The sequence below is a fragment of the Culex pipiens genome, chromosome 1, assembly GCF_016801865.2.
Source record: "Culex pipiens pallens isolate TS chromosome 1, TS_CPP_V2, whole genome shotgun sequence".
In the NCBI taxonomy this organism is placed as follows: Eukaryota; Metazoa; Arthropoda; class Insecta; order Diptera; family Culicidae; genus Culex; species Culex pipiens.
This window is the reverse complement of record NC_068937.1, coordinates 113,828,377-113,854,252: the sequence shown is the minus strand read 5'-3', so window position 1 is coordinate 113,854,252 and position 25,876 is coordinate 113,828,377. Positions and strand designations below refer to the sequence as shown.

General features: G+C 34.8%; 1 protein-coding gene across 2 annotated transcripts in view; it reads left to right on the top strand.

Annotated features, from left to right (window-relative positions):
- The window catches only part of LOC120424343 (pyrokinin-1 receptor-like), a 130,437-nt gene that overhangs the window by 61,728 nt on the left and 42,833 nt on the right, over window positions 1-25,876 (top strand). For both annotated transcript variants that reach the window (XM_039588433.2, XM_039588434.2), the window contains one exon: window positions 14,991-15,447. In XM_039588433.2, the coding sequence (XP_039444367.1) occupies window positions 15,063-15,447 (385 nt within the window). In that variant the 5' untranslated portion in view covers window positions 14,991-15,062. The remainder of the gene's footprint in view (window positions 1-14,990; window positions 15,448-25,876) is intronic.

Here is a 25,876-nt window from a genome sequence, read left to right as displayed (position 1 = left end):
GCACGATGGCGACGACATATGGTTATGTTGAGTAGCTTAATTTCATAAACAAATATTTTCAAATGATCAAATATTATTATGAATGTCACGAAAAGCAGTTTGTAAAAAGCACACAAACATAAATAATTGATCGCTCATACACCCAGAGTTAAAGAACGAGAGGGTAGTCCTCCCGAAAAGAAGCATGAGGAAAGTACAATTTTACGAGAGTATAGACCTCTCGCGTGTTCATTCGTTCATTGATTGAGTGGTTCATCCTATTGAGCTTATATGCCCAAATAACACTTTTTCCAGGAGTTCTACAAGAGCTCTTCAAGATAACTACAGCATAGCAGTTTGGACCGCGGTAGGATAAAACTCTCTTCAAGTACTCTTCCAAACTCTTGAAGAAGTTTTGAAGAGATTTTTTTGCCATATCAGCGTTTTGGCATTCAATTACAGCTGATTAAAAGCGTTTTCAACTGAAATCGACTGATCAATAGCTCAATAAGAAGTGAAAAAGCAAGTTTCTATAAAAAGTTTTGCAAAATTTGTTGTTTAAATAGTGAAAATGAGCAAATTGGACGAAACTAGGAGCGAGGACTTAACCTGCCAAACATACTAGAATTTCCCCTATTAGCCATTTGAATGAATATTTGCGTAAAATTATAAAAATATAAATTAAATTAATCATCTCCCAGGACACCAGGTAGCAGTTATTGATCAGCCCGCCTGTGTGCTTCTAGCAGATGTGACGAATGAAGCTGGTGTAGGTTATCTCGAAAACACAAAACTTTAAAATTCGATATCTCTCTAATCTAATCTAATCTAATCAGACCCTAGCGCAGCCAATCTTTCGAAGGGATCCTGGAGAGTGCCTTAGGTTAGATGACGCCTAGCACTCTTCTTGTCATTTATTAACATTTGTAGTGCGCCATTGCATTGAAATGCATTGAAACATCACAAGTGTTAAAGCGGCCAGGCCTACTGCGTAAAGCCGTATCGCAGAGATGACTCGTAATTGGGTTGAGTTTGAGCACTGAGTGTTCGAACAACAACACAATTCTGAATCGACAGGGGAGGAAGAAGCGTGGGGACACACCACCATACGCTCCGAGATTTGATTGTATTCGTTGGGAGCACCATGCTAAGAAGGTTTGGTACTCCGGGACCCTCTGGGATGGGACATTGTATTTCCACGAATGCCCTGGACACTATTTGCCGTGGTTAAAGCGCCACAACTCGCTCTCTGTAACAGTATTCCTAATTCCAGTCCACGCTTACCAAGTCGTCATGGCCTAGTGGTTAGCATTTTTGCTTACCAATCCAAAGGACGGGGGATCGAACCCCGCCTCGAGCGACTTTGATTTTTCGTTCATATTCATCATTTCAAATTCATGTGTTCTTAACTTTCTCGTTGGGAGCAGATGGGCATCGAACCCAGAACCATTCGCTTACAAAGCGAACACCGTAACCAGTCAGCCACGGCAAAACTTTAAAATTCGATATCTCTGGAACGAAACATATTCCTTTCTGTCGATAAGTGATTCTTATGTAACATTGGTCAGGAAACACGATGGTGAGGTCAGATAAAAAAAAATAAGCTGGGTGTTTTGAGATACGGCCGTTTAAAGTTTTCAATTGCGCAATACAGGTAGAAAAAATAAATTAATCAACATTTTGATCACGGAAATGGATTCTACGTCCAATTTGCTTCAAAATTGAGTCTAAGACCAACCTTCTAAGATTTGTGGTTCCTGAGCTATCGCCGTTTGAAACTAGGAGGTTTGGTCAAAAATCGCCAAAAAGTCGATTTTTTGGGGAGGTACAAAAATGGGGGGGGGGGGTGGTCCAATTTGGATGAAATTCGGGATTCTTGCATGTTTTGATAGTATCAACAGCCCTGCCAAATTTGAGCAGGATCGGAGAGGGTTATTTTCAAATTTGCACTTTTTCGTGCGCAGTTGAGACGGAATGACCCATATGCCGATGCCCAGTTCTGTACAGAAAAAAAAATCAATTCTCGTAATCGTGAATTAAGTTCATGAATGTGAGAACCACGAAGGAATTTGTTCATGAGTATGGTGCATTTGCACTATATATGTGAATATATTCCTTCGTGGTTCTTGCATTCGTGAATTTCATTCACGATATCGAGAATTGATTTTTTTCCCGTGTGGGTGTAAAATCAATAACATTTGCAACATTATCAACAAATGGAACATATCAAATCCCTTTTAAAAAAACGTTAAACGTTCAGTGCCTTTGACAATTTACGTCTGTGCCGCAAAACTAAATTCTAAACTGCTCTCTTCTACGAAAAAAGTTTTTCCCGTTAAATTCAATTTGGCTCAACCATTCGAGGGGTTTATTTTTCCGAAATCAAGGCGAACAAATACGAACATTGACAAAGGTAAAATTCTAACAAATACAACACCAAATTTATTGTTGCAATAAAAAAAAGTCCCAGGCACGCAATGACACTCCTGCAGGAGGAAGGATCAAGCACTGCTCGCATTTATTTGTTTATTGGTTTCATTCTTTCGTAGAATGCAAGCATTTTTGTACCAGGGTGATAACTCGAAGTGCAGTTTGGGTTAGGCATGACTAGAAATATTCTCTCGACTTGGGTTTACAATAAGAAAAAAAATTAAATATCCAAGTTATAAGAATCGACTAATATAAACTGAATCAAATGAAAAAAAAAACATTTTTTTTTAAGAAAACACAATTACTTATAATTCATAGTCCTTGTCCTATAAACTTTGCTTAAAGTTTAAAAAACATCAGGAGGATAAGCAAATATTAAATACATTAGGTTTTTTTTAAAATAAATTATCCAATAAATAACGATTAAAATTATATCTTGAAATTGATCATTCATACCTCAAGAAAAAAAATGAGTTCCGAAAATATAAAACAAGCGTTCATTCAATTGGGAATCACGAAAAAGCCTTCAAATTTCATGGTACATCTAGAACTGGGCATCGGCTTACAAAATGACGGTTCGATAGTAAAGAGATACTGTGAACGGACGGAGAGGATAAATCCCGAAATGGCTGAGAGTATTATCCTCATGATGTTCATTTTCGGAAAAGTTCTTTAAAAAAATGCCTCTATCGAGAATCAAACCCAAGACCTATGGCATATCGAATCCGTGGCATTACCGGTTCTAGTGAAAACAACTGTGATTTGTCCATATAAGCCACCTAACGGAATGAATTGTTTCAATTAACGAATTAAAGCAATTTGTTGTTGTTGTAAGCGCGAAATAGTACTTTCCTGTCGTTTCAATTCGGGTGTGGGTTTACGTTTACGTTTTTCACTTTTTGAACGCTTGTTCACGATTTTCAGAACAAGTTATCCTGTGCATGGACTTTCAAACACCCCTATGTTGATAGTTCATAATCATAATCAAAACAAAATCAGCGTGCAGATAACCGTCAACATTCACAACCATTGTCAAAACCATTCTCAGAATATCATCGCCATCATCATCTTCATCTGTTTCACCAAATGCAAATTGTTTTTTTTTTACTTCTTCGCTATGTTGATTTTAGATTCGTTGTTGCAAACCATCCCCAGCTTCACTGAATCCAATCAAAATTTCGTTATCGTAAAATTTCGAATTGGCCCCTCGTTTCAGGACCTTTGCTCTAGCGATTGAATTCCATTTCCCAGCGGCGATTGTGTCGATCCCCAGGGAAAGCAAACAACCAAATGCCACTGAAGTCAACATTTGCATTGGCCCGGGAATTTTTCGGGGCGCAATGTTATTCTAAGCTATGTTTCGCAGCTATTGCTATTTTCATAGAAGTCTAGCGCAAATTGGTCCATTTTTTGTGGAAATTTGCCTGCAACAGGGTTTCACGTTAAGATTCTGCTTCTGGTTTCCCCTCGCATAGTGAGAGTTCAGATGACTTCCTCAGTGATATCCGCAAAAATGAAATTCCTAACACGTCTTACCACACACCGTCCCGTCTCTCATCAAAGGGCCTGTCAATATTAAAAAATTCCGTCCTCGTCACACACAAAATTCCCTGGCTTTGATGTGAAATTACATCACTTCCGGTGAGAGGGTGAGCTGCATGAGATAGACAAGTTCTGTTTCCTCATTCTGTTACACCCAAAGATGCGTAAATAAAATTAGGATCTATCTTAACAACAAAAACAACAAAATGTTCGTTCTACAGCATTGCCTTGACGTTCTCGATTGCGAGATTTCTACTCGAAACTAGGTGTCCGAAGGCTTGATCGTTAAGGCAATTGTACTAACTTTCTACACCTAAGCTTCTATCCACTCCGAGATTCAGGGAGACGACCTGGACTGAGCTAACTACCTAACCTCTGAGTTAGACCAGGGTCAACATATTCTTCCCCGTCCGACGGAAGGCGTGATCCCAGAACCGTTTGGGATCGAACCCAGTCCAACTGGGGTGAGAGGCAATCACGCTTACCACTGCACCAGGGGTCTCCCCCCTCCACCCCCATTATCTTCAAAAATTAACAAAAATATCGACCATGATGATACCGGTTTTACCATAAATCATCCAAACAAACTCGAGCCCATTTTACTCTCAACTATTTGCTGTCGGTGTGGGAATTCTCAGGCAATAAACGATTTCTCGGGATCGTCGGACGGTGTGGGTGTAAAAAAAACGCAGCTTGGTGGGCGTCCTTTTTATGTAATTCTTTTCCTAGGGGCGTAACGGGATGTTTCCGGAAAGGACGGAAGTTAATTTATGTGGTACTTGTCGGACACATTATTTTCCCTGGCGTTTTCCTTGGACAGGGATGGTCAAGAATGTGTAAAAATCATTCTTGGGTATTTTAACCAATAGTGGATACGCTAGTAGAGCTGACGACCATTTTTCACACGTTTACAGAACAATAAAATCTGAAGCCTTTTGAGCAATTCTGACTATTTTTTCATCAATTAATTGTTTATATCCTGTGTATCCTATCTGGAGTTTTTTTTGAAAAGGACCAATAAACCAAATTTTCAGTTTTTGCTTTTTGGGTGTTTTTCAATACCCCTGACTCAAGGCGGTTCTAAAAACACCCAAAAAGCAAAAACTGGAAATTTGGTTTATTGGATCTTTTAAAAAAAAACTCCAGCTATCATCCTGTGGCGAACCCGTAAATTTAGCGTAGTTTTTCTTTTAATTGTATTTTAAACGTAATGACACCGGAGGTAGCAATTTAAAAAGGTGTAAGCCTTACGCTGAATCCGATAAACATATTTTCAGACATAGGCTCTTTGGTCCAGTCACGGTCAAAACGCCATTTTAAGTTTTCATACGACTTTTTCAAATGTTAAGCTAGATTTTTGAAACTTCTTACTATTTTTTTCAAATAGCCAAACTAATCACCTTTCTTTTGCGTCTAAGACAGCTGAAATCGGATGAAATGACGCAGAGAAATTATATTTTGAAAAAAGTGGTTTTTGCGAAAAATGACAAAAATGGCCATTTTTTGAACCACCCTAGCACGATGTAGGTCACCCTAATTGCCAAACAAAAATACGGGTCTAATTATTTTGGCCAAGGAACCCCCACAAAATTTTTGAGCCCGATCGGAGAACTTTTTTTTCGGTTTAAGCTCTTTTCAAATGGAATTGCTGAATATATGTTTTGTTAACAAATATGGCTTAAAGCAACATAAAAACTCAACAAACTTTTAACACCAAAATGATCCAAGAAAACGTTCAAAGAAAACGGTCAAAAATCACTGTAAACATACAAAAGAATCAAAAAAGTAATTTTGATATAATGTTTTCCATATCAATTAGTTCAAAAGGTCACCAAAACAAAACAAAAGATTTTTTACAGTTGCTCGTAAAACAACACATATTTATCTAAAAAAAGTTTTGTAATTGATTTTTTATTATAAAATATTATTTCAAACATCAATTATGATGTTTCCAACTAGTACAATAAACTACAAATAGTAAAGTATTGATTATTGATTCAACAACATTGGTACTTTCAACATAAAAACAGTTATTTTTACACTCATGGAGTGTAATTAAAAAAGTCCTTTCTATGTCATCGTTGATCGGGAGGCACGACGTCTTTTGAATTATTGTATTAAAATATGAAATGATGTTTAAGTTCTCAAAGTAAAATAACTGTTAAAAAGTCCATTCCATTTCATTGTTTATCGAAAGGCACGTTGATGGTTTAAGTCCTCTGGATAATTGCGGGAGAAAATTACAAGTAATTAGTATTGAAATAACTGTGTAAATGAGAAAGACCTTAACATAGCATCATAGCTCGGAAGGCACGCCAACGGGTCAATTATTAAAGTCCTCCCCATAGCGTCGTAGCTCGGGAGGCATCGAAAAGCCAATACCTACCTATAATTAATCCCGTGATGCTTGAAGGAGATGCTGTGGATTCAACGGTCTCATGCGGTGTATATAACGAAAAGCTGTGTGCTTCATGAATCTGCAACTTCAACTATCGGACTAACATTCCTCCCTTTCGTTGAACTGCAGGCTTCTTGGGAGGGCACCGGTATTGACTAATAAAGAAGGAACGAATGGTTGGCTACCACTGATCATTTTTGATTCATTGTTTAACATCAGCTGATCTGTCAATAACAGAGCAGCAACTCGTGGGCAGTGAACCATGCTCATGCTAATGCCCGTTAGGGACCACCCAAAAACCACGTGGACACTTTTGGGAGGGGTATCTGTAAGCCCATACATCCAATTGAAATGTGGTCAAAGACAAACTTATGGGAAATTGGACGAGCTTTCCGGTAAAAATATTTTTGAGACTAAAAAATAAAGTCTGTCGCATAGAAATTGTCAAAAACCATCAAAAAACCATTTTTTCAGCATTTTTATTTTTAAAACCGCTGTAACTTCACAAGAATTGGACTTAGGACAATGGTCAATATGGAGACTTTTATGTAAAATTGTCTGGAGAATCGATTCCCACTATTGGTTTTTGCAAATTTTGATGTCATGTAATCTAATCTAATCTAATCTAATCTAATTTAATCTAATCTAATCTAATCTAATCTAATCTAATCTAATCTAATCTAATCTAATCTAATCTAATCTAATCTAATCTAATCTAATCTAATCTAATCTAATCTAATCTAATCTAATCTAATCTAATCTAATCTAATCTAATCTAATCTAATCTAATCTAATCTAATCTAATCTAATCTAATCTAATCTAATCTAATCTAATCTAATCTAATCTAATCTAATCTAATCTAATCTAATCTAATCTAATCTAATCTAATCTAATCTAATCTAATCTAATCTAATCTAATCTAATCTAATCTAATCTAATCTAATCTAATCTAATCTAATCTAATCTAATCTAATCTAATCTAATCTAATCTAATCTAATCTAATCTAATCTAATCTAATCTAATCTAATCTAATCTAATCTAATCTAATCTAATCTAATCTAATCTAATCTAATCTAATCTATTCTAATCTAATCTAATCTAATCTAATCTAATCTAATCTAATCTAATCTAATCTAATCTAATCTAATCTAATCTAATCTAATCTAAATCTAATCTAATCTAATCTAATCTAATCTAATCTAATCTAATCGAACACAAGCGCTGCCAGTCCGAAGAAAGCATCCTGGAAGAACTACGCCCCAAGTTCTTTCTTGTCAATATTAATTATTGCAGTACACTTGAGTAACCCCGAAGATGTATTGCATAAATTAAAGCGGCCAGGCCTACTGCGTTAAATTAACCGCAGAAACAGATTCTGTGAACGGAGCACATTTCACAAATTCAACAGGGGAGGGAGGATGCGTGGACATACCGTACCAAACGCTCCGGATCAGTTGTGGTTGAGTGTTTGACTTTTAAACTTAAAAATTCAAAAAAATCTCATAAAAGTGGAGTAATTTTTTTGTTTCAGTGTATTTTTTTTCGGAAAGCCCGTCAAATTTCTTAAAAGTTTGTCTTTGACCACTTTTTGATACGAAGCAATGGCTTCGAGATACAGCAATATTTAAATTACGAATTACAAAAATATTTAAAACACTTACGCCCTTCTCAAATGTCATTATCGAGTGAAACTGGCTCCATATACACAGAAAAAAATAATGTAAATTTGGAAGCTGTAATTTTGGAAGGATGAATATTACCTCTTTTATGATGTAATTTTACCTCAATTTAGACTGAAAAAGTGACATTACACCAGAAAAGTGGTAAAATTACACATTTCCAGAGGTAACATTACACCTTTTTTCTGACATAAAAGATGTACCCCTTCCCAGATGTAATATTACCATGATTTTTGTTTCTGTGTACACAAAAATGACTTATATAAGCGTAGGATAACATGTCTACAAAGTTTCATTGAAATCGGAGAGGGTCGGGTACAACCGATTCCCTATTTGCCAAATTTTTCTTAATTTTTGAAAATTAAATTAATAGAGATCCACTTTTGGAAAAGATATGATTTTTGTTGTCCTATATTGGACCCGCTTAATGTCTGCTCGAAATTGAGCAGTTTCTGGTGTTATTTCAGTAATGTTCCTTAAATTTTACATAATTTCGGCATACTGGAGTGAAATAATCAGTCAATAAATGTTTGGATAGTTAATTCAATCATAAAAAAGAAATGCTGTTTTGTTGTGCAAATGCTAGTGGCCATAGCTAATTTCAGATGTGCAACTCAAACAACTCATCAGTCAAAATTGTTTTGAATTTTTGTAGACAAATATCTGCTTGAAATTTTGATTTTATTGATTTTTTTCATCAAAATACATTCAGAGGGTCCACTATAGGAAAGGGGTCCACTAATGGATAAAGTACCCTAGTTATTTGCAAATAATCTGAAAAACTTTTTAAGAGCAATTCTCTGAGAGCTCAGACAAAGGGTTTTTTTTATTTGAATGATACTTTCTGTATACTTTTCTATGACCAAAAAGTCATTTGGCATCATTTGTTCGTCTAACAATTTTTGCAACCGTCCATACAAAAAAAAATTAAAATGAATTACACTCTTAAAATTTAACACTCACTCTTAAAATTTAAAATGCATAATCCTGTTTTGAACCAGTGAATTTTAAATTAGCTGGATTGACTTGTAATGCATGTATATAACACATTTCCCAATGAAATGTTGATTCTTTAACTTGCAATTTCAAAAAAAAAATAACTTAATTTAAATAACAAGAACTCAAATTCATATTATTTTAAGAGACGATAAATATGCGTCCGATTTTCAGTGTCAAAAAAATCAAATATTGTTAAATTTTCCAATCTGTCCCATAAAAATATTTTCAAAATTCACAAATAAACCCTTATATTTATCAAATCTATCTACCTAGTTGAAAATATGTAATATCTTTAACGAATGTTTTTTTCAACTTTTTACAAATTGTTTTCCGAAAACCATACGTTCCAAATGAATTTTGTCCAGCTAGGGCTATAACTTAAAAAATTACATTTTCTGTCAACAAATCCAAAAATGAGAATTGAGAAGAGATGAGAGATGAGCAAAAGTGTTTTTTTTTTTTGATTAGTCATTTTTTGTAAGAATTTGTTTGAGAGCGAAAAATAAATAATATTGTATATTTATTTAAAGGGCATTTTGTGTGTGTTGCTGTCAAAATAGTATCAAAACTTGTACGACAAACTAATGGCTTCTTTGGTTATAGAAAAAGAAAACACAAATTTTCATCCATGTCAAAAAAAATAACCAAAACATTTTTTAAATAGTTTTCGAAAGAATTGCACAGAAGTCATTTATTTAGCAGGACAACAATGTAATATAAACCATGCCATAAAAATATCATTACAGACTTCTTCTACGAAACTTGCTGGTTTTTCTATGTACTTACCATAAGAGATCATAGGGGCATTGATGTTTGAAAAGTGCGTAATAATAAACTTTGGGTTGTGATTTCAACAAAAAAGAACCTAAAGACCTTCATTTAATTTACAGCTCAATAAATAAGAAAACACTTTTTACGTTTTCTTTAAATTTGTTTGTTTTTAACAAGCATTCAAGCCATTAATTGATCTTCACACTTATGTTGACTATTGAAGTTGCTGTCTTATACTATTTTGTTGAAAATAAAAAAATACAAAATCAGAAACAGGATCAAATCATTAGCAATAAATTTCAGATTTCCCGGGAATTCCTGGGATTTTTCAGAAAATTTGATGAAAAATTCTCATTTCCCGGGATTTTTGTATCACTCGTTAGCGCATAACCATCCCTGACCACTTACCAACTCGGACTAGCCAGATAAAAACACTTCCAGACAAGATACCACTTCGAGGAAATACCAAACGGAACTCCCCCCAAATTTCAAGGAAATTTCGGACGAATCCAGAAACTGTGCAGCTGCTGTCATTTTTCTCCTCCAAGGGGCGTTACGCAACTTCAGAGGGTTTTGTAACGTTACGGGGAATTTTTCCCAAAGACAAGCGCCCTCCACCAGCAAACGTCGCTGAATTAATTTTACTTTCCGTAGACGGTTTTTCGCACAACAATCTACCTGCTGCTTGTCTTTGTCGATAAAAATCTTGTTTTCGGGGAAAAAGCAGCCGGAATTCCGATCCGAAAAAAAAAAGAAAATCTTCGTTCCGGAAGGTACCAGTCTGTAACGGTTTGCTGATTTGCATGTAATTAAACGTTGTACAAGCTGGCGTTTGAGGGAGGAGACAAGCGAATTCATCGAAAAACGTGTGAAGATTCCAATTTAGATGACATTGTGTCCCTTCCAAAGGTGGAAGTCACCTGGAGCAAATAATACTTAAGGAAACGATCTTGTTAGGATGAGCAAGTCGGCAAATAAAAGCCTTAAGCGTTGTCTGATGAAAATTGGCAAATCATTTGCTCGAAAGAAGCTGATGAAAATTAGATTTTGAAGTGGTTCATGAAATTAGCAAAATTTAATAAAGATACTTTATGATCTGATCTCGATTGAGATAATCGGACAGTTGGATACGGTCTATCCAACCACCACGAGTCGTAGTTCGCCGATAATTGCCAATATGCGTGAAACCAAATGTTCCAACCTGTCTACGTCCTAGGTCCTGTAAGAAAGGTTGGATTGGCTAGAACCCCTTACGTATATTCAAGTCCTTGGGGGAAGTCTCACAAGCAGCACTCCAGCTGTCACCGTGACTCGTAACAATGAAGTGGCCAATTGACCGGAAAGGTCGGTTGAGGCCCCTCTTCTTCGAAGAGAGTGCCAAAAGTGCGTTAATGTCGTTGGCAGGTGTGGAGCTGTTATCACAGTTGCTTGATTATGGCAGACATTGATGTCAAAATCGTCTGCACGAGGGTATGATTTTATGAGATATGTATTCCGAACCGCACACAGAGCGAAAGCAATCAAAGCGTACACAGAGAAAAATCGATTCCCTGAATCGTTAACAATCGTTCATAAAATTCGGAACCACTAACAAACTGGTTCCACTTCTTTCGTTGTTCCCAATTTCGTGAACGCTTGTTCACGATTTTGGGAACTAATTTTTCTTCTTGTATGAAGACTGCTTGCTCTGTGGGGTTGGAGCACCACGTGGTGTGCATACTGAATAGCACACATGGCAACATCGAAATTGGTCTCCCAGGTCTAATGTAACCGAAAACAGAAGCAGTCTGAATATGATATAAGGTGGAAGTTACCTCCTGTGAATGTAAAAGTGAATATTCTGAAGGGATTGAGTCTTCTACACCCAAACGAGATCGGCCAAAACCTCTGTCAAAATTGAAATAGACTCTTGAAAACGATGTCCGAAGGCAACTCGCTGATATTCAATCGTTCTTCTCTGCACTGTTATTTCTAGCGATGAAAACTAGGCCGCTCTCATTTAAAAATGCTAGAAGCAGTTGAAAACAAATAGTTTTTTTTGCAATTCCGCTATGAAACTGTCAACTTTTCCTGTCCTTCTGGAGAAACGAAACGGCTTACTTTTCCCTACCAAAAATAACTGTATGGAAAATTAATACCTTTCAATACCAGTGCTGAAAAGTTCTGCTTTTCAGCACTAAAATGGGTGCTGATAAGTTGAACTTCTTAACACTAGAATCGAAAAGTATATTTTTTCAATATTTTTTGTTTTGGACGGTTAATTTACTAAACACATGAATGTTTGACATAAAATTCCATTCAAAGAGCGTTTTTCGGAATTGCAAAAAATGTTGTAAGCAACTCGTTGCAAAACTTGATTTTTTCAGCACTCGTCGTATTTATCCAACTCAGTAAACCTCCTTGGAAAAAATCTTCTTTTTGTTTCTTGTTGCATAAACTACTATTTCGGCACGAGTCGTTAATTTATCCAACGATGTTAATCGAGTTGGATATATACGTCGGGTGCTTAAAATAGTAGTTTTTGCAACAAATTGGGTCCTTAAATGAAGCTTAGATTTCTAATATTATTGTTTACAGTGATAAAGCTTATTTTTCTGAGTACAATGACCCTTTGTACGACCACAAAGAGTTTAAAATGGATTTTTAAATCGATTTTGAAAAATTAACCTCGCGGTCCTTCTTGACAGAAAAGCTCCTACTTGACAGCTCGTTTCAAGGGGACCATAGTTGATCCATCGAAAAAATGTTGTCTTGTCATTTTTTTTTTGCATTAAAATGAAAAAAAGTGATCAGAAATGGTTTTTGATCGTGTTTTTTACCGTTGTACATAAAAATTTACATAGGGCTTTAGTACCCAATTGCAAAAAAGAGGTTTTTCTCAGCACGAGTCGTACATTTATCCAACGAGGTTCACCGAGTTGGATAAATACGAAGAGTGCTGAAAAAATCAAGTTTTGCAACGAGTTCCATACAATTTTTTTTGCAATTCCAAAAAAACACACTGAGTGAAATTTTATGTCAAATTTTAATTTTTTTTTGTCAATAAATCGTTTAAATCAAAAAAATGTTGAAAAGTGGCCCTTTTTGAAACAAGTGCTGAAAAGTTCAACTTTTCAGCACCCATTTGAGTGCTGAAAAGTAGAACTTTTCAGCATTTATTTTGAAAAGTGTTGCTATTCGATTCTGTTATTTTTGGTACAGAAAAGTAGGCTATTTTGTCGTTCAAGAATGACAGGAAAAGTAAACTACTACACGACGGAATAGCAAAAAATAAGTTTTGCATCAATTGGAAGCATTTATTTGCAATTATTTGCAAAACAAAACATTTAATGCGATTCTAAAATATGCCCTTTGAAATAGATTTTCTTAGTGAAACTTTCCCCGCTTGAGTGTTATTTTCCGTTTAGGCCGTTGCAAATATTTTTCAAAATCAGTTCGAAAAATCAGGGGCAAACAATTTTTTTTTTTCAAAAAAAAACTTCAAAATTTTAAAGGAAATAGAAGTCTAAAGAACTAAAAATCATTAGAAATGCATTTTCCTGCGTTTAAAATCATATTTAGCAAGTCTGGGATCGAGCAAAAATATTTTCAATGTACAACACCGCCAAAAGGTTTTTTTCGGCGAAAAAAAAATCTTCAATACTTGGATGTTTTGAAAACTAATGATTGCAAGCAACTGAACAGGTGTAAAATGTACTTTCAAACCCTTTGTTCATTCAAATGTTAAGACAATGGCTTATTTAATTTTTTTAATTATTTTTATGTTTTTGGACAAAGTTTTACGGCAACTTTATCCGCATAGAACTTAAACAAAGACAATAAATCAATAACGAAATTCCTGCTCAAGTAACAGTTTTGCAAAATGGCTTCTTTTTAGAAAGGGAAAGATCATCTTAATCAAAAAAATCGAAATTCAAAATCTCTAGGAAATGATTACGAAACCCCCCTCAATAAACAAAAAATAAACCAACGGTGCATCTACCAATGAAATTTATTTTCTGATGATTAAAGCAGCAAAGAAAGTATGACAAACTTGACGCCAATCTCGTTAAAATTCATCCCACATCTTATGATTGAAGCCACCTTTGGATTAGCAACACCTAGGCAGATTTTCCCCGAACATAGCTTGTATTATTCCCCAGAATTCACGGGCCAAAGTTTTTAACAAACTTCGCAGAAAATGATCTAACGCTAAGTTCCAGTGACGCATGCCTTCGAAGGAAAACAACTTTTCCATTGCTTCTAAGCGGTCCATGTCCTACCGGGAATTTTTTTTGTCAAGGCGACAACTTGAAACTTTTCAGTCAGGGTAAACGATATGAGCAATAATGATGTACCAAGCTGATGTAATTTGCATTTTCCAAATTTGCAATTTTTCGCAATAATTTTCAGTTAACTTATATGAAAGGTCGATGCTCTGAGTGTCCCATCCACGGAGCACCAAAACTTTTGATTGGTTGGTTGGTGACTCCCAACGCCTAAACAAACAGGATCGTGAACGGAGAATCCCCACGTTTTTTCCTCCCCTGTAATATCAGAAATGTATTGTTGTTTTTACATCCGTTCTCAAACTCAATCCACTTCAACGAATCATCTTTGCGGTTAACTTTGCGCAGTTAGCCTGGCCGTTTAGAAAAGAAGGATGTTGGAAGTAATCGCCCCGATATCTCCAGGATGCTTCTGAAAGGATGACTGTGTTAGGGTAAGATTAGTTTAGATTAGATTAGATTTGAGTGTCTGTTTTAAGATGTTTGTAGAGTTAATTATTATTCTAGTCAAACTCAAGCATATACCTAAGTTATCTAATCGGTAAAAGCTCAAAAGCTCCTAAATTCCACGAAAGCCCAAAAATCTTTCGCAAAGTTTCTCTCCCCCAAAGGAGCAAACAAAATCTGATCCAGATTCAATTGTTACAAATCACCAGCTGGGAGCACGGTTTCCCAAATGCCATTTATCATGACCAACGTGGCGACGCTCCCGAACAAAGTTTCTCGCTCAACTTTTGCTGTCCCCAATCCCGGTGATTTGGGCGGGAAAAGTTGTGGCCAGCATCGATTTCCGATCTGGAGAGTGAAACTTTTTCGCAGGAATTTCCTGTCCGACCAAAAGCCGACAGTTGTTCGAATCCAGTTTGGCGTTGTTCGTGTACAAATTGTTTATTTTTCAATTCTATTTTCGTTTTCGTTTCAGCATGACGACTCCCCCGAGGTTGAGCTAGGACTTTTTGAACCACGAGGACTCAGCTTTGCATAGCAGGTGGTCATGATGGAGTTGCAGCTGCCAACCGAATTGCCAGCCCTGCTGAACCACACGCTGCACTATCTGGACATGGTTCGGGGATCTTCCGGTGGAAATGGTTCCCAAGCCGCAGCTGCCGCCCTCACCACAAACGACACCCTGCTGGATCTGGTCGGACTGCAGCCCGTTAATGGAACGCCCGGGGACTATCAGCACCATCCGGGCATTAAGGCCGATCCGATTTGCATCATTCTACCGATCACGATTTTTTACTGCTTTATCTTTGTGGCCGGAATCGTGGGCAACCTGGCCATTTGCATTGTGATTGCGAAAAATCGCTCGATGCACACCGCCACCAACTACTATCTGTTCAATTTGGCCGTGTCGGACTTTTTGCTGCTGCTGTTTGGTGAGTAACGTTTTGGGTTAACTTTTTGACGTGATTGTTAGGTTAGTTCTTATTTGGTACGATCGTTGGACTTGATAAACCAAAATGTGAAGACCGATATTGATACCAGCTCAAATTTCAGAAAACCAAAATTAACAACATTTCTAGAGCTTTTTGCCTTCCTCACCTCACTGAGGCAAGGCTATAAAATCACTCGAAAAATGAACTTCTTAAATACACCCCCTAGATATACCTTCATGTATACCTATCGACTCAGAATCAAATTCTGAACAAATGTCTGTGGGGATGTGTGTAGACATGATTTTTTTCCACACGATTATCTCAGAACTGGCTGAACCGATTTTGGCCGGATCCGCCTTATTCTGTTCGTTTTGGGGTCCCCTAAGACCCTATTAAATTTTCTTCTGTTTAGTGAAGTACTTTTAAAGTTATCCCATGAAAAAGTTTTTTTTTGTGGCTACAAAAAAGGATGATTCTTGCATAACCGGGTCTTTTTCCTACCCGCGAGAGTCGCGCAGCATGCGTAGGGATTTTGGTCTGACCACGTTGGGGATTGGCAGCCACCCCTTGCATGCGTATCGCCCGGTTGCCACATTGCAGTGTCTGCGTCTCTTCTGGAAAAAAGTCTGTATTAATTATGTATAATACAACATGAATGTGAGGAAGGCACCAACCACCTTAAGGTGGATTAAGTAACGTTTTTTATAAGATCCTATAGGCTATCGCGTTGTATATGTTTCAATCAAAAATCAAATTATTCGCTCTACAGCATTTCTTTGGCGCTCTCGATTGCGAGATTCCTACTCGAAATTATGTGTCCGAAAGTTTGATTTTTGATTGCAAACCTCTTTTTACACCTTAGCTTCCATCCACCCCGGGATTCGAACTGACGACCTTTGGATTGTTAGTCCAACTGCCTACCAGCGACTCCACCGAGACAGGACTCAACGAGACGACTCCTACACCTGGATTGAGCTAATGATCTAAGCTGTAGGTTAGACCAGGGCCAACATTTACTTCCCCGTCCGACGGAAGGCGTGATCAGTCAAATCAGGCCGATAGGGTGAGAGGCAACCATGCTTACCCCTACACCACGAGTCTCGGCAATATATGATCCTTTTTTTAAAAAAAAACTGATTTTGTTGTTATCTACACAGTAAAAAATAATGTAAATTTGGAAGGTGTAATTTTGGAAGGTTGAATATTACCTCTTTTATGGTGTAATTTAACCACAATTTAGACTGAAAAAGTGACATTACACTTGAAAAGTGAAAAAATTACTCATTTTCAGAGGTAAAATTAAACATTTTTTCTGACATAAACGATGCACCCCTTCCCAGATGTAATATTACCATGATTTTTTTCTGCGTACAAGAACCTTGAAAATTTCAGAATAGTTGGTTGAAGTTTGTAATTTGAAGTGTTTTGTCAAGTCAATAATTGACTTGTTTTTTTTTTGTTTTTTTTTTTGTGTAAAAATGCAAGCTACTCTTACGGATTCTGTATTACCTACCAACTCAGCGACTGTTCAAATCTTGATTTGATCCCGGAACTACCCTAAAAATTGTGATTGAAAAATCTGTTTGTAAAAATAGTCTGACTTTGTCACAAATTATTCTGTATGCATTACATGTTACATGTTGCAAAATAATCTGGGATAATGCAATGAGGTTTATTTTTAAATCATATGATGGTTTTTATTGAGTATTAAATCTTTCCAATTTTCAATATCGTTATTTCAAGTTTTTATTTGATTTATTTGAAGTTTTTGTCCCTCTGCTCCAACGGGGATAAAAAAAACTTAATTTTAAGCCTGATTTTCGAAATTTCGGAACAAATAGTATCACAAAATTCTTTATAATTTTAAAAATTCATAATGCACGTCTTTCTGAGGAGCCCAAACTTCATCCTCTCAAGTTGAGCTTGCGCAAAAATTTTGTTGGTCAGTGTAATGTATCACAACATTTTCAAACGCTTCTTGAAAACATTGATTCGCAAAGTTTCCGGTTCGCTTAATATGTATACAGTCATCCCACATATTCGGAACATCCACAAATTCGGAACACTTTTGTGGTAATTTGTTAATAGCATGCCAAATGCAGCTTTTCTGTCGACAATAGTTCTTTTTATCCCGGGCAGACGGTAATAACAAAATTAATAATATTTCAATAACAAATCCTGTTAAAATAACAAAAAGTGTTTTTATTTTATCCTGAACTTCAACTTCTAGAAGAAAAAAAAAGAACAGTTTCTGATAAAATAACAAAATATGATATTGAAGTGATATTATATTGAAAATGTTTAATATTATGATAATAAGAGGAAATGTTATACATTTCAAAAACTCTCCTAATAACAAAATTTGTTATTCGTTCGGTATACTGACTTAGAAATACAATTACCATAAATCGCACAAATGGAAAAGTTTCTAAGTGTCCATAACACAATCTGTTATTATTTTTTCTTTTGTTAAATATGTTTAGATCTTTGGGATGATTTTGTCTAATTTCGTCAGGGTCATTATTTTGCCCATGAAATGGGGTCCTTAAGCTAAAATTATTCTAAAAAGTTGAAATTTTGGAAGTTGATTTTTTTAATTATTTGATATACCCCCTAAGGGACTTTGCTAAAATTGGCTAGAACTATGGGATAATTTTGACCAAGTTCGTCGGGGTCATTATTTTGGCCATGAAATGGGGTCCTTTAGCTAAATTTTTTCTAAAAAGTTGAAATTTTAAAAGTTGATTTTTTTAATTATTTGATATACCCCCTAAAGGACTTTGTTTGAAATGGTTAGAACTATGGGATAATTTTGACCAATTTCGTCAGAGTCATTATTTAGGCCATGAAATGGGGTCCTTAAGCTAAAATTATTCTAAAAAGTTGAAATTTTGAAAGCTGTTTTGCCTTCCTCACTGAGGTAAGGCTATAATCCTGCTCTAAAAATGAACTTCGTATAAAAACGTCGTAGACCCACCTTCATGTATACATATCGACTCAGAATCGAAAACTGAACAAATGTCTGTGTGTATGTGTGTGTGTATGTGTGTGTGTATGTGTGTGTGTATGTGTGTGTGTATGTATGTATGTGACCAACAAACTAGCTCATGTTTCTCGGCACTGGCTGAACCGATTTGACCCGAGTTTGTTGCGTTTGACTTGGTTTAGGGTCCCATAGATCGAGTTTTATACAGATTGAAGTTTCGATAAGTAGTTCAAAAGTTATGTATAAAAATGTGTTTTCACATATATTTGGATCTCACTTAACTGTATGTAAACTATGTCCGGGTCTATCATCCGACCCATTGTTGGTTAGGTTATCAAAAGACCTTTCCAACGAGTCCAAAACATTGAAGATCTGGCAACCCTGTCTCGAGATATGGCCACTTAAGTGATATTGATGTACTTTTTTGAAGCCGGATCTCACTTAAATGTGTGTAAACTATGTCCGGGTCCATCATCCGACCCATCGTTGGTTAGATTATCAAAAGACCTTTCCAACGAGTCCAAAACATTGAAGATCTGGCAACCCTGTCTCGAGATATGGCCCCTTAAGTGATATTGATGTACTTTTTTGAATTCGGATCTCACTTAAATGTATGTAAACTATGTCCGAATCCACCATCCGACCTATTGTTGGTTAACTTATCAAAAGAACTTTCCAATGAGTCCAAAACATTGAAGATCTGGCAACCCTGTCTCGAGATATGGCCACTTAAGTGATATTGATGTACTTTTTTTTAAGCCGGATCTCACTTAAATGTATGTAAACTATGTACGGCTCCACTATTCGACCCAACGTTGGTTAGGTTATCAAAATACCTTTCCAACGAGTCTAAAACGTTGAAGATCTGGCAACCCTGTCTCGAGATATGGCCTCTTAAGTGATAGTGATGTACTTTTTTGAAACCGGATCTCACTTAAAAGTATGTAAACTATGTCCGGATCCACTATCCGATTTATTGCTGGTTAGGTTATCAAAAGACCTTTCCAACGAGTCTAAAACATTGAAGATCTGGCAACCCTGTCTCGAGATATGGCCCCTTAAGTGATATTGATGTACTTTTTTGAAGCCGGATCTCACTTAAATGTATGTAAACCAGGGGCGCCGACTCTGGGGGGGCACGGTACTTTTTGCCCCCCCTAAAATTTGGCTGGGGGGGCAGCCCATACATTGTGCCCCCCCAGAAATTCTGGAAGAAAAATATTCTTATATCAAATATATAAAAAAGGAAATAATTGAAAATAATATCTAAAACTTTGGAACATTGTTTGTACACACGGATAGAATTCTTGTAAGTTTTGAAAGAAATCGTTTACAATTTTCTGGATCTAGATACTTTTTTCTAAATCGACAACGTTTTATCTATACCAATGTGCTCTCTAGGAAAATCAGTAAGCTTAGAACAAAAGCACAGAGGCATCGGTGAATGATTTGAGAGATGTCGTCAACATAGATTTTACGGATTTGCTCATAAGATTTCTATCTGTGCATGTTGTTCCAAAAACAAAACCAAGGTACTTTTCCCATAGCACTTCATCTACAATCAAACTTACGCAAACTCTTGCGAAAACAATCATCAAGTTTTCAAACGCAACATTCTAAAATTCTTAAATTCTTAAATTCTGAAATTCTGAAATTCTGAAATTCTTAAATTCTTAAATTCTTAAATTCTTAAATTCTTAAATTCTTAAATTCTTAAATTCTTAAATTCTGAAATTCTTAAATTCTTAAATTCTTAAATTCTTAAATTCTTAAATTCTTAAATTCTTAAATTCTTAAATTCTTAAATTCTTAAATTCTTAAATTCTTAAATTCTTAAATTCTTAAATTCTTAAATTCTTAAATTCTTAAATTCTTAAATTCTTAAATTCTTAAATTCTTAAATTCTTAAATTCTTAAATTCTTAAATTCTTAAATTCTTAAATTCTTAAATTCTTAAATTCTTAAATTCTTAAATTCTTAAATTCTTAAATTCTTAAATTCTTAAATTCTTAAATTCTTAAATTCTTAAATTCTTAAATTCTTAAATTCTTAAATTCTTAAATTCTTAAATTCTTAAATTCTTAAATTCTTAAATTCTTAAATTCTTAAATTCTTAAATTCTTAAATTCTTAAATTCTTAAATTCTTAAATTCTTAAATTCTTAAATTCTTAAATTCTTAAATTCTTAAATTCTTAAATTCTTAAATTCTTAAATTCTTAAATTCTTAAATTCTTAAATTCTTAAATTCTTAAATTCTTAAATTCTTAAATTCTTAAATTCTTAAATTCTTAAATTCTTAAATTCTTAAATTCTTAAATTCTTAAATTCTTAAATTCTTAAATTCTTAAATTCTTAAATTCTTAAATTCTTAAATTCTTAAATTCTTAAATTCTTAAATTCTTAAATTCTTAAATTCTTAAATTCTTAAATTCTTAAATTCTTAAATTCTTAAATTCTTAAATTCTTAAATTCTTAAATTCTTAAATTCTTAAATTCTTAAATTCTTAAATTCTTAAATTCTTAAATTCTTAAATTCTTAAATTCTTAAATTCTTAAATTCTTAAATTCTTAAATTCTTAAATTCTTAAATTCTTAAATTCTTAAATTCTTAAATTCTTAAATTCTTAAATTCTTAAATTCTTAAATTCTTAAATTCTTAAATTCTTAAATTCTTAAATTCTTAAATTCTTAAATTCTTAAATTCTTAAATTCTTAAATTCTTAAATTCTTAAATTCTTAAATTCTTAAATTCTTAAATTCTTAAATTCTTAAATTCTTAAATTCTTAAATTCTTAAATTCTTAAATTCTTAAATTCTTAAATTCTTAAATTCTTAAATTCTTAAATTCTTAAATTCTTAAATTCTTAAATTCTTAAATTCTTAAATTCTTAAATTCTTAAATTCTTAAATTCTTAAATTCTTAAATTCTTAAATTCTTAAATTCTTAAATTCTTAAATTCTTAAATTCTTAAATTCTTAAATTCTTAAATTCTTAAATTCTTAAATTCTTAAATTCTTAAATTCTTAAATTCTTAAATTCTTAAATTCTTAAATTCTTAAATTCTTAAATTCTTAAATTCTTAAATTCTTAAATTCTTAAATTCTTAAATTCTTAAATTCTTAAATTCTTAAATTCTTAAATTCTTAAATTCCTAAATTCTTAAATTCTTAAATTCCTAAATACTAAAATTTTTAAAAAAATATTTGTTGTCAAAAGCATTATTTTTAAATTTTCGATTTATTTAACATTGAATTTTATTGTTATTTCTAAATTACTGATTGTTTAAATTTCTGATTTCCTGCTTTTGATTTCTTAACATTTTCAAGCCATGAGTTTATTTAACCCAAGAATTTTTATACTACACACAAAAAAATATTACGGTAATGACAAAAGTAACTTACTTTTGAATTAAAAAGTTGTTAAAATTTGCTACATTAAAAGTTTTTTTCTTGTTTTGAAAATGAAAACTTTTACTGCTACAGTTTTTGAAAATCTCATTGCTCACTGATTTAAAAGTTTTTATTTTTAATTCGACTGTAAAATTTCTTTCATTTTGACGTTCTCGTGTAACCGTGTACGCCTAAGTCGCAAATGTAAACAAACACTTTGGTGGGTCCGGTGGTGCTGGTGAGTCTAGGACGCAAAGTAAAGCCGACCGCGGCAGCAGCCAGGACTCGGACGTGGAAACCTTCGTGAGCCAAACAGCAGCAGCGGAACGCCTTCGAAGGAGGGTGGTGCAGGAGCGGGACGAGGTCGAGTGCTCGAAAAGGACAAGGCCAGCTTCCTGCAGGAACTGCAGCTGTTCCACTTCCGGAATTCCTAAGAAGGAAGCTTGGGTGTTTTGAGGGGTTTGTGATTGATTTTGTTTGTTTTTGTAGGATGAGAGGTAGGAATCCCGAGCATGGGTAAATAACAAGGGAAATGCAAAATAATACCATTCAATGGTATCAATACCAAATTTTGGTTTTCGCGAGCCCTTGAAAAAATGTCTAAAGTGTAAGTTAATACCAATTTGTGGTATTATACCAAATTTTGGTATTGTTTTGTTATTGGGCAAATTTTAAGAAAATGTCGAATTTTGTCATACTGTTACTTACTTACATACTTAAAATCGCAAATCTACTCCAAATTAAAGCCAACTATTTCATTTTGGTCTCAAAAAGTAATTAAATGAACTTTATAAATTAGGGAATACCATACGTTGGTATTGTAAAGGTATTTTAAATAAAAATATTATAAAACAAAGGCGATGTATAACCAAATCTATTTTAAATTATGTTTAACATTTTTAAAAGTTTGCTTATACATTTGAAAATGATAAGAAAAACATTTATATATTTAGACGATTAACTTTACGACAACAATAGGTTTCAACGTTAAAATTTAAAATTTTAGAATGGATTTTACTTAACATTCTGTGCCTTTTTCGTCACAACCGATAAACTCAAAAAAATAATGTCAATCTTTGTTAATTTGATGAAATAACTCTTTCAATACCAAAATGTTGGTATGCATGTGGTATTCGAACTTCGTTCTAAAATCCGTTTAATATTGGATTTGTGTTGAATCCTATTCCATTGGAATCATGCATCCTCGAAAATCCCACGAAAAATGCCTCGCTGCCTGGGCTATAGCCTTGCTCGTTCTGGTTTAGTTTGTTTCTCTTTCTTTGAATTTCCTGATATTTTTGCCTGCAACTAAAACATGCTGATGCAGCAGCAGCTCGTTTTCAACAAGCGTTGATAGCTCAGTTGGTAAACGGGTAGCTAAAATGGTGTCTGCACCTTACCTGTCATGAGTTCGATTCCAGTATTCCTCTAGTTTTCTTTACCTGATATTTTTTGGCTCTCCAAGCAAGACTTCGTTTTCCTGCCTGTTCGAAGGATTTAAATATAGCATCAAATTTCTACCCGTCTCTCATTGCAATCCCATTAGCAAAATTGAATTCCCGCTGAAATCCTATAGAGAAATCTCATTATTTTTTGTCCAATGAGATTTTTATTTACCCGTAAAGTTGTAATTTGTCTGGTATTCATTTGCCCTTGGAATGGCACGTTTTGGTATTGCTTTGGTCTTCCCCATACAGTTTTTTGGTATGATTTCATGGTATTATACCATCTATTACTGGGCAACCAAGGGCACATTTTGGTATTTGTTATTATGCCAAGTAATACCAAAATATGGTATTCCCGTGTTATTTACCCCTGCTCGGGATGTGGATTCGCACCGGTTGTATTGGGTGGTGGTGGCCCGGGATTGAAGGTCAATTCGCGTGAGGACTGGGGCGAGATCATCGAGGAGATGGCGCTGCCGAAGCGTTGCGTGAACAACGAGATTGCGTTGAAGAAGATTAACTTCCGGTTTTTGGACAAGTACGCGAAAGTTTATTTTCACGATGGGCCTCCGACGAAGAGGAGGACGACGAAAAGCTACATAATCGGAGGTGGTCTGCGCAGATGTTGCACTCGGTGCCGGCGGTTTACAGCACCGGTGAGTATTGAGAATGTGTGCAGTGGCTAGCCAACTTCACTTACTTTCCATCTCTTTTAGCAACTTCCCGCCCACAAACACTCACGTCGCGACGGCGCAGCTTCAGCCGAATGAATCTGGACAGTGAGCCAAAAAAAATCTGTGTCATTCTCGAATTAGGATTACGTGCTCAAAATCGAACTCCGTTCCGAGGGCCTCATCAACTCCATGTTCCGGATGCGCTTCCAGGATCGGGAACTCCCCGTTCAGGCACTTCACTTTCCAGCCGGGAAACGTCGACCACCCTTCCCGAATCAATGGCCAACTCCTCCAAGACTGTCCTGATTGAGGCCGGAAACGTGACCATCGTGTTACACTGCTGTCGCGTCGAAGCCTCCATCCGGAACCGACCAAACTGGGTATTCGGAAGTGACCGGTGGCGTACCGTATGAATCTGTACAGCTTGGACTCGGATATTGGCCTACCTTGAGCAGAAGCTAGAGGAGAAGCGTTAAATACAATAAAAAAGGTGTTTTTTTTAACATATTGTTTAATTTTTTTTAAATAAATGTAAAAAACCAAGCACATTTTTTCTGTAGTGCTAAATGTTGTGTATTATTGCCATAAAAGGTTTCTTTTCCAATAAAAAGTAAAATACTTTTACCGATACAACGATTTTGTTCCATAAATGCATGGTAGTTTCAAAAACTTTCCAACTTTTAAATTGAAAAGTTTGAACTTTCTACGAATATTCACCAACGCGAACTTTTAATCCAACGAACGATCTTTTTAAATTGAGAGTATTTTTTCTTTGTGTGTATTATTTTTTTATGTTGGAATATTGAATTTTGTGTTTTTTTCTAAATTGCAGATTTGAAAAATGTATGTTTTTTTAAATGTGTATTTTTTTATTTCTGAAGATCTAAATTTTGGCTTTTTACTTTTATTTTTATTTTTAGAGTATTTGTATTGTTGAATTTCTAAATATCTGATTATTTTTATTATTGACTGTTACTTCTAGAAAATAAGTGACAATATGCCTATGAGAAGGAATTCGCCTTTCAAACATATAAAAAAAATCACCCTAATTAACATTCTCAATCACGTTTTAATAAATTATTATTTTCTAAAGAAAAATTATTCCGGATGAAAAAAAATCGTATCACATCGTAATAAAATTATCAAAATTCGTGATATACAAGAAACATTAACATCTAATCGCCACTCTTACTTATCGATTTCGGAAAACAACCGTGCCCCCCCAACATTTTGGACTAGTCGGCGCCCCTGATGTAAACTATGTACGGATCCACTATCCGACCCATTGTTGGTTAGGTTATCAAAAGACCTTTCCAACGAGTGCAAAACATCGAAGATCTGGCAACCCTGTCTCGAGACATGGCCACTTAAGTGATATCGATGTACTTTTTGGAAGCCGGATCTAAAAAATAGATGAAACTTGTGTACAGCCATTGTTGTGAGGAAGGCTCCAACCACATAGGTGGATTAAGTTAGTTTTTTTTTAATTATTCGATATACCCCCTAAGGGACTTTGCTAAAATTGGCTAGAACTATGGGATAAATTTGACCAATTTCGTTGGGATCATTATTTTGGCCATGAAATGGGGTCCTTAAGCTTAAATTATTCTAAAAAGTTGAAATTTCGAAATTTGATTTTTTTAATTATTTGATATACCCCCTAAAGGACTTTGTTAAAAATGGTTAGAACTATGCGATAATTTTGACCAATTTCGTCGGGGTCATTATTTTGGCCATGAAATGGGGTCCTTAAGCTAAAATTATTCTAAAAAGTTGAAATTTTGAAAGTTGATTTTTTTAATTATTTGATATACCCCCTAAGGGATTTTACTAAAATTGGTTAATTTTGACCAATTTTATCGGGGTCATTTATTTCATAATGAAATGGGGTTTCAAGCTTAAATTAATCCGATAAAATTAGTTTTGAAAGTTA